This window comes from Plasmodium reichenowi, chromosome 4, assembly GCF_001601855.1.
Source record: "Plasmodium reichenowi strain SY57 chromosome 4, whole genome shotgun sequence".
Taxonomy (NCBI): domain Eukaryota; phylum Apicomplexa; class Aconoidasida; order Haemosporida; family Plasmodiidae; genus Plasmodium; species Plasmodium reichenowi.
The window spans coordinates 800033-810440 of record NC_033649.1 but is presented as its reverse complement, the minus strand read 5'-3'; the positions used below and the strand labels follow the sequence as shown (position 1 = coordinate 810440).

Genomic DNA, 10408 nt, shown 5'->3' with positions numbered 1-10408 from the left:
AAAAAAAAAAAAAAAAATAAAAAAATAAATATATAAAAATATAAACAAAAATAAAATAAAAAAATAAAAATATTACACTAAAAAAAAAAGATTTAAATTTTTTTTCAAAAAAAAAAAAAAAAAAAAAAAAAAAGTTATATTTTTACACAAACGTATCTCCATATATGCTTAAAAAAAATTTATATTAAGATTAATTATATAAAAAAGAATAAAAAAAGAAGCTATTCTACGTAAATCTAATATCCAAAAATAAATATATAATCATATAGATTATAAATATATATAAAGAATATTATTTCATATTATGTAAACACGAAAAAATTAAAATAACTCTTAAAAAATCAACGGAATTTAAAACAAATCTAATATGCATTAAAATTTACAATTATTAGATCATGATTTAATTAAGCAGGACCAATTTTTTTTTTTTTTTTTTTTTTTCATACAAGCTATACATTTATATTTTTTAAAATTTAATTATATCCTAATGTGGAAAATATAATTTTTTAAAATATATAGAGAATAAAAAAAAAAAAAAAAAAATTTTTAATAATTAATTTATAATAAAATAGATGATATTATTTATATGCATATTCAAAAGAAAGTTATTATTTCTTATAAATATATATTAAAAATTAATTATAAAAAAATATATGTTACAAAATATTGGATATTAATATTATGTATTAAGAATAATATATAAACATAAATATATATATATATATATATATAATATATTTAAATAATAACATACAAACAAATTTTAATATGTAATTATATCCTGTGTATATATTATTTCTTAATATATTTTTATTTATATAAACATATAATATTATAAAGACATACACAATATTAAAACAAATACATTTATAAAAATATATATATATAATATTATACATATTTTTATTTCATAATATAATCATTTTAACAAATAAAATAAATAGATTGAATTATTTTATTATTTTTTTTTTTTTTTTTTTTATGATTATAAATATATATATATAATATAATAATAATATATTCCTTACTCACAAGGAATAATTATATATATATATATATATTATACATATTATCCATATGAATAAAATATATATTTATAATATATATAAATAAGTTCAACATTATGACAAAAATATACAATACGTATAAATACATATTAATATATATAATATATTTTAGAATAGAATATATAGAAAAAAATATTATTAATAACAATAAAATAATTATTTTATTAAATTCATAAAAAAAATTTAAATATTTATCATAAATACGCATATATGATATAATATATATTATGTTATTTACAATATATAAATAAATAAACGTATTAATTTTTTTTTTTTTTTTTTTTTTTTGATTTTACATGATATTTTATTATAATAAAAAAAAAAAAATAATAATAATAAAATACACTTTTATTGTTTTATATTTATATATAAATATATTTATAATTAGAATTATATATAGATTACCATATATTTTGTATTTAATATAATAAGAAATTTATATGTACATTTTTAATAACAATAATTTATAAAATAAGATATATATATATATATATATATATATATATATATAGCTCAATATAAATATTATTATATTTATTTTAAAAAATATATAATAAAGTTCTCACAATTTTTTTTTCTTTATTTTTATTCAAAATATATATAAAAACAACAACAAAAAATAATAAAAAAATAAAACAATATGATGATTTAACAAATTAATAATATATTTAAAAAAAATAAAATAAAGAAAATAATTATATATATATTTATATATATAAATATATTCATATATATATATATATATATATATAATATTATATATATATTTTTTTTTTTTTTTTGGTGCTTATTTTTAAATATAATATAATAAATATATTATGTTTATTAAACATGCATATATTTATTTATATAAGGTATCTAAATTAAAAAGTAAAAATATTTTTTTTAATATATTTTTTTTAAATATATTTTGTAACGAGTATTATTATAATATAATAAATATATATATATATATATATATATATATATATATATAATATATTTATTATGACCAATTTTTTATTTTATATATGATTATATAATGAATGAATAACTTATGAAATGTTCAAAAATTACAACCATATTATTATCATTATTATTATTTTTTTACATATGTTTAAATATTATATATTATCATGAAACATTTATATAATATATATATTTGTTTCCTTCTTTAATTTAATATTAAAAATATTTATCATTATAAAAATAAACTTAACAAGCATTTATAAAGAAAATCTTTTATTCATGTATATTTTATTTAAATAAAAAAAAAAAAAAAAAAAGAAGAAAGTAAACCATTATATATATATATATATATACAATCCTATTTGTATACAAATGTATACTTGAAAAAAATAAAATAAAAGATATAATAAAATAAAATTGTAAAAACAAAAACAAAACAAAGAAACGTGTTAGAAATTATATACATATAAAATATATATATATATATATATATATATATATGTTCACGAATTAGCAAGTACATTATGTGAAATCATAAGTAACATATATATGTATATATATAATGTAATTATAAAGTTACAATAATATAAAATTAATTATAATATTATGATGATAAAATATATATATATATATATATATACATACATATTAGTCATGTTTTATTTTCAGTATTTTTCTTTTTATCACACAGTTTTATATAAGATCTCATGTAACAATGGTTGTTATTCCTATCGTCCATCTTCTCTTTCACGTCATAATTTTTTTATCCCGTGTGTGTATTAAATTCATTATGATGTTTTTCATTCTCTAATAAATATATATCATCAGTATACCGTTTTTCTACATTCTCCTCTATTTCTTGATATATACTTTTCACCCCTTCACAATTTTCATTGAAAAAAAAAATTTTATTCGTATCATCATAAGGATTCGTATAAATCGAATTATCCAAATCATTTATCATATTCTCTTTCATATTTTTATGTGTACACATTTTATTCTTTTCATTTAATGACAATTTTGATTTTTTGCATTCATCTTTTGGTAAAATGGTTTTATGTATATAATTAGTTTTCCTATTTTCTCCTTCCTCTATTTTTAATTCTTTAATATTTTCATCAGTTTCTATTTTGTCTTCTCCTTTATAATTTAACCGCTTACATCTATGCATTGTTTCCATATGAATTTCTGTTAAAATTTCTGTTTTCAAATTTTTTTCTTTCATATAATATGGTTCGTTATTATATTCGTTCTTTTTACAATCTGATGAATCTACAATTTTATTATTTTCTGTATCTACCAAAATTTGTTCCTGTTCTTTAGTTGATTGATTTATATGTTTAACATTTTTCTCAATCCATTGTCTCCATATTTCTTTTTGTTTTTCTAAATAATAATTTTTTATTCCTTCTACAGCATTTTCACCATGTGTTTTTTCAACCTCAGAATTACATTTCATATTTTCATTTATTATATTAATATTTTTATGAATATATTCTTTTTTTGATAAATCGTCCATATTATTATATTCTTCATATATATTTGTTAACATATTCCTCTTTATTTTGTCTTCATTTTCTAACCACATCTTATCTAAATCTTTCCAATATCTTTTACATAAATCATTTTGTAACATATATATATATTCATTCTTATTATTTTTACAATCGTTTTTTAAATCTTCCAACCATTTTTCTTTTTTCCAATCATATATATAAAAGTCTTTTTCATTCTTTGATATATATTTTTCCTTCATTTGTAAAATCATGTCCAACATGTTCATTTTAGTTTTCTCATCTTTCTCTTTCTTTATTTCTTCTATAAAAGAATTTAAAAATATTTCTTTATTATATCTACCCTCATCCTTTTTACATTGTTCCAATATCATCATATATATACATATCCATATTTTCATTATCAAATTATCTCTGTTCTTTACATCGAGTTCTTTATTATTTACTTTCGAGATATCATTAACATTTGAATACCTTATCATATCGTCTTCTTCGTCTTTTTCAAATTCAACAATAATATCTTTGAACCACTTTTTGTTTTTATATATTTGTATATTTTGTTCTTGTTTTTTTAACCATCTTCTCCACACGATTTTTTCACTTTCAATTAATATGTCATTATAATTATTATCATAATTATCATTACTATTATTTATTATTTTATTATTATTTATTATTTTATTATCATAATTATCATTATTATTATTATTTATTATTTTATTATCATAATTATCATTATTATTATTTATTATTTTATTATTTTCTTTTTTTTCATATTTCATAAATGCGTTTATTTCCTCCTCGTTTATACATATACCCTGTTCTTTTATCCATTCAATCTTTAGTTCTTCAAACCATTTTTCATATTTCCATTTTTCCATTATATATCTTTTCCTTTCTATCCATGGATTCCACAAAAAGGCTGGTTCTAGATATCCATTATTATCATCATTTATATTTTTATTTTTTATTGCCATTTCTTCAATACATAAATTCTTTTGTTTGTCGAATTGCATTTTTATATATTCTGCTAAAGCAATTTTTAAAAAGTCCCGTTTATTCTGTTCCCATTCTTTTTTTTGAATTTTATTTACCCTTTCCATATATATTTCTATAATCCTTTTAATATAGGAATGATTATTTTCAGGTATATATTTATTGTCTTCACTTAGATGTTCCTCATTCATGATATTCTTTTTTTTTTTTTTAATATGTAAATTTTTATTTCTCATATAATCATATCTTCTATTATATACTTTATTTTTATTCTTATTATCATACTCATCCATATGTATAGCTATTTTTAACCAATCAGTTTGATTATCATCATCTATCCAACTTATTTCTACATCTTCCCAATATTTTTTTAATAAACTTCTTTGAATTTCTAACATATAATTATTAATTACATTAACTTGTATCTTATCAAACTTTTCGTTTTCTATATCAAGAAAGTTTTTTCTTTCCCCTTCTTTCCATTCTTTTTTTAAATTTTTAAACCATTTTTCGTCTTTCCATTCATTCATTTTTGTATTTTCATACCCTAATTTTATATCTTTTTTTATATCATTCAATATATTTAACATCTCTCTATTTTTCTCACAAGATTCTTCTTTTTTCAATTCATCTATATATGTTTGAACAAAATTTTGTTTATTCATATAACATTCTTCCTTTTGAAAATCTTCAATTACCATCATATGTATTTCAATAAATAATTTTGTTATCAACTTTTTCTTTTCCACATCATCCATTTTGTTATTTGGATCTCTTTTCAAATCATCTCTATCTTTTTCATATGTACTCATTAACAATTTAAACCATTCTTCATTTTCCCACTCCTCAATATGATATAAATGTTTTGAAATCCATTTTCTCCATATATATTTTTGTCTTTCTAACATTGGATTTATATATGTATCATTTTCTCTATTTTTCCAAAGAAATAATTTCTGGTCATATCTATTCTTTTCATCTTCCCAATCATTTTTTAATTTATGAAACCATTCTTCCTTATTCCACTTTTCTAACATATATTTATTTCGATTAATCCATTGAAGCCATATAATTTTTTGTCTCTCTAACATAAGCATATCTTCCATATGATCACTTTGTTCGATATATAATTGGTCATTTATATTTCTAATCTCATCATTATCTTTCTTAATAAATTCCTCTAAACAGATTTGTAAAAAATCCCCTCGATGTTCTTCCCACTCATCCTTTTTATATTCGTTCATTACCTCCATATATATCTCGATGATAGTTTTCCATTTTACTTTTTTTTCCTTAATTACTTCATTATTTTTAACATTTATGCTTTCACCTATATCTCTATTATTATCCCTTCTTTCATCTACTGATTTGTTTATATCTTCACATTTATATACATATTTATATTCATCATGTAACCATTTCTCATAAATATTGTTCCAATGTATTTGAGGTATATCTTTTTTTACTTTCATTAAAGGCTCATCTATTATAATATATTCATATTTAATATTCATGTCATTTTCTTTTTTAATTACAAAATTATTTTTTATATATGTCCTTTCATAATCATTCCATTCATTATTTAAATCTTCAAACCATTTTTCTCCTTCCCATTTATTTCTTTCGTTTATGTCTATAATATTATTTTCCTTTTTCATTTGAGTTAAAATGTCTATCCTTTGAAGTTTGTTTTTTGCATCAAGTTCATTTTCTTTTTTTAAATTATCTATATAAGTGTCTAATAATAAATTCTTAATGTGTATACATTCATCCTTTTTATATTCTTCTAATATCATCATATGTATCTGAATCCATATTTTAGTCAACAACGTTTTTTTCTTTCTTTTTTCTTCTACATCAAAACAAGTGGATGAAGAAACTAAGTTCTCTTCATCATCATATTGAACATTTTCATCATGTTTATCATTTCTATTTTTTATATGATTAATAAAATTATATATATCTTTATTTAAATCATATTCTTCCTTTTCATATTCTGACATCATTTTTTTAAACCATTCTTCAATTATATCATCATCTATATGTTGTACATATCTTGCAACCCATCTTCTCCATATAATTTTTTGTTTTTCTAATGAAATATTTCGTGCTTTTTTCTCACTAGGTAATATTATTTCTATATCACTTTCTTTCTTTTCATAATTTTCTATTTCATTTATCCATTCATTTTTTAAATTATAAAACCATTCTTCTTTTTTCCACTTTTCAAGCATATATCTATGTCTCTCTATCCATTTATTCCATAACATATTTTGATTTTCAAACACACTCTTTTCAATAATTACTTTATTATGTAATTTGTTATACTCATTTTCTTTTTTTATAAACTCATCTAAACATATTTCTAAAAAATCACCTTTGCTTCCTTCCCATTCTTCTTTCTTACATTTTTCTACTACTTTCATTTCTATCTCTAATATGGTTTTCCACATCCATTCCTCTTTTTTTAGAGGAATTTCTCTATTTATTTCGGTACCTTCCACTTTTATAAGTACATCATCAAATGATTTCGTAGATAATATATCATTTTTTGCTTCATCCAAAAATACATCCTCATTTTGTTCACCCAAACATACATCCTCATTTTGTTCATCCAAACATACATCCTCATTGTGTTCATTCAAACGTACATCCTCATTTTGTTCATCCAAACGTACATCGTCATTTTGTTCATCTAAAAATATATAATCATGTTGATCAACAAAATATTCACCTTTACAATGACCATCAAAATATGCATCCCTACTTTGTTCATCAAAATATGCATCCCTACTTTGTTCATCAAAATATACATCCCCACTTGGTTCATCCATATGCAACTCTTCCATTCCATCTTTCAAGCACATTTCATTTTCCTGTTCTTTAATACATTTGACATCTTCATATATTTTATCTTCATAATTAATATATTTATAATTATTAAATTCTTTTGGATGAATTATTTTATTTATTTCATCCTCCATATTAACATCAACACCTCTACGTCGCTTTGCTGATCTCCTTTTTGGCTTTCTTCTTTTATTCAACATTTGTTTTACTTTTTTTTTTTTCTTTCCTTGAACAAGTATTGTACCAAAAGGATTCATCTACAAAATAATGAAATAAAAACAAATTATATTAAATTAAATATTATGTCATTATATTATTCATTATATTTAAATTAATAATAAAAAAAAAAAAAAAAAAAAAAAATTATTACATAATAATAATATATTATTTAATAAAAATATAATATTATCATATATTATTACCTTATTAAATGCCAAAAACATAAAAAGAAATACAAATGTTACTAATGCAACTGGTAGAGACGATACCATTGATGTTATCCCTTTTGAAAAAATACCTCCTTTTTCATTACTTATGATTTGAGTTTTACCACTTTTATCTTTTATGGAGGGAATTACATCTTTTTTATGGAAACCATTTCCATCTGAACTAGTTAAATATGTTTCACTTCCTTGCCCACCATTTCTTCGATCTGGTTCACTAGACAAACCTAACACTGAAAATATTGAACGTATATTAATACCAGAACTAACACTATTATCATTCGCTTGTAAAGAGGAACTCCCATATTCAATAGGATCCTTGACACTAGTTGATAAATTTGCAACTTCATATTCTTTACTTGGAACTAGTCTTTGCGAAACCGGAGAACTACTAGAAGTAAGAAAATTTCGCAAAAACCTCATAGCATTATCAAGCGTTCGTGATACAGGTGAAAATAGTCCCAATACATCGGGTTGATCAGCTAATTCCATCGTGTTAGATAACATTTTATATTTATTTTCTGAAGTAGATGAATAATTATATTGAGGGGAAGTATTACTCTGTCTTTCAATGAATGAAGTACCCTCTTCAGTAGTTTCTTCCACTTTTTGATGTTCATATACTATACCAGAATCAATCTCAGGTAAAACTTCTACTTCAGGTGTTAAAATATCGAATTCCAAATAATCCATAGGAGACATAATAGTACTATCACCAGCGTTATTATAAATTAAGTTTTCTATATCAGATCTTCCATCTAAACCAGAACGTTTTCCCGCTAATAAACCTAGTAATGCTTCAGAATCTATATATCTTGCATCAACGCAGTTTCCATCGTTCGGATCACAATCAACAGCTACTTCTTCTTCATGTTCAGCTGAAACCTCATCTATTCCTACAGAATTTTCTGGATTACCAGAAATTTGTTCATTTATATTATCCTTATTTTCTTCTTCCCCATTAGGAACCTGATTTGTCGAATAAATAACAGAATCATTTTCATTATAGTTATATATTGTTTTACAAATACTTTCTGATTGATTAACTTCATCTTCTAATAAAAAATATTTATGGCCATTACAATCAACTTCAATATAATTAGAAGAAGGACTTTTATATTTATCATCACTATTACTATTTTTTTCAAGTGAATTACCCCTAACATGATTATTTCCATAGCCTCTTCTTTCAACAAAATGTGGCACATTCTTACGTTGAGCACGAGTTATTTTTTTATTAGAAGGATCCTTAGGAGGATCTATCTGAGAACCTTGATCAGATACTTTTCCACCAGATCCTAGAACATTTCCATCTTCAACATCAACCGTTTTGTGTCCAGATTCACCATGAGCTATAGTAGTTCCAACGCTAATTTCACTTACAGGATTACGTTCACTCGCAATTTCTCCAGTAGGTGAATTTTCCATCTTATTTAAAATAACGCTTTTACTACTTCTATCTACAGTACTCTCTTTACCTCTAGGATCAATCGATTCATTTAATGGTGGTCTTACTTTAATTTCAAGACGTTTTTTTTTATCACCTTCCTTAATTTTTTTCATATCCTCATTTGATATATTAGAAAATAATTTATCCGCATTATTAAGATCACAGGTTTCACTAACTTTTAATAATTTTTTATTTTCATCTTTATTACTTAATTTTTCATATTCCTTTAAAATGTCTTCTTTTTTTTTATTTATCCATCTATTAAAATTCATATATAAACTTTCGTCGTAATCTGATTTATCTATAAATTCTATCATGCGTGTTTTTTCTTCACAAAAATCTTCTAACCTTTGAGTCATGTCTCTATATTCTTTCTTATAATTATGTTCTTTTCTAATACATTTAGAACTAGTAGTCCTTTTCATAAGTGTTGGTAAGTTTTTGTCAACATTTTTTTCCCAAATAATTCTACGAACTTCTATAGGGACTTTTACCAAATCGTTATTTATAAATACATCCTTTACATCATCCAAAAAATAATTGAAATCTCGACAATCCTTATCATACTTTTCAGATAGTCCCTTTCTTAATTCTTCAAGTTGATCTTCAACAAAAACTTCAAAAACTTTTCTAAATCTATCAACACTTATTCTTTTATCTGAGGATTTTTCCAATCTATTGTCTAACTCAACAACAAACAGCATATTATCTTAAATAGGAAAATATAAAAATGAAGACTAACCACATTTACAGCTACTAGAAACTCATTAAATATATATGTATAGGTATTTATTTACCAAACATATATTTAAATTTTTAAGAAATAAAAAAATTTTATATATTATTATTATTATTATTAATTCCTTGTATATTTATTACAGATGTTATTATGTTTTAAAAATTGGTAGACAAATTCATTTCTAAGGTAATATATATATATAAAACATACAAAAAAAAATATATATTAAAAGAATAAAAAATATTATGCAAATAAATATATTATATATATATATATATATACATATCATAATTATGATATATATTTCCTATAATAAACTTTCTTTTTTTTTTCTTTCTTTCTTTTTTTTTTCTTTCTTTCTTTTTTTTTTCTTTCTTTTTTTTTTTTTTTTTTTTTTTTTT

At 20.8% G+C, this 10408-nt stretch overlaps 1 protein-coding gene across 1 annotated transcript; it reads right to left on the bottom strand.

Annotated features, from left to right (window-relative positions):
- Positions 1-2778: 2778 nt before the first annotated feature.
- Positions 2779-9972, bottom strand: PRSY57_0421600 (surface-associated interspersed protein 4.2 (SURFIN 4.2); the record flags this gene model as incomplete). The annotated part of the gene is made up of 2 exons (XM_012906069.2): positions 2779-7632; positions 7798-9972. The coding sequence occupies 2 exons, from the start codon at positions 9970-9972 to the stop codon at positions 2779-2781; spliced, it is 7029 nt and encodes a 2342-aa protein (XP_012761523.2).
- Positions 9973-10408: the final 436 nt, after the last annotated feature.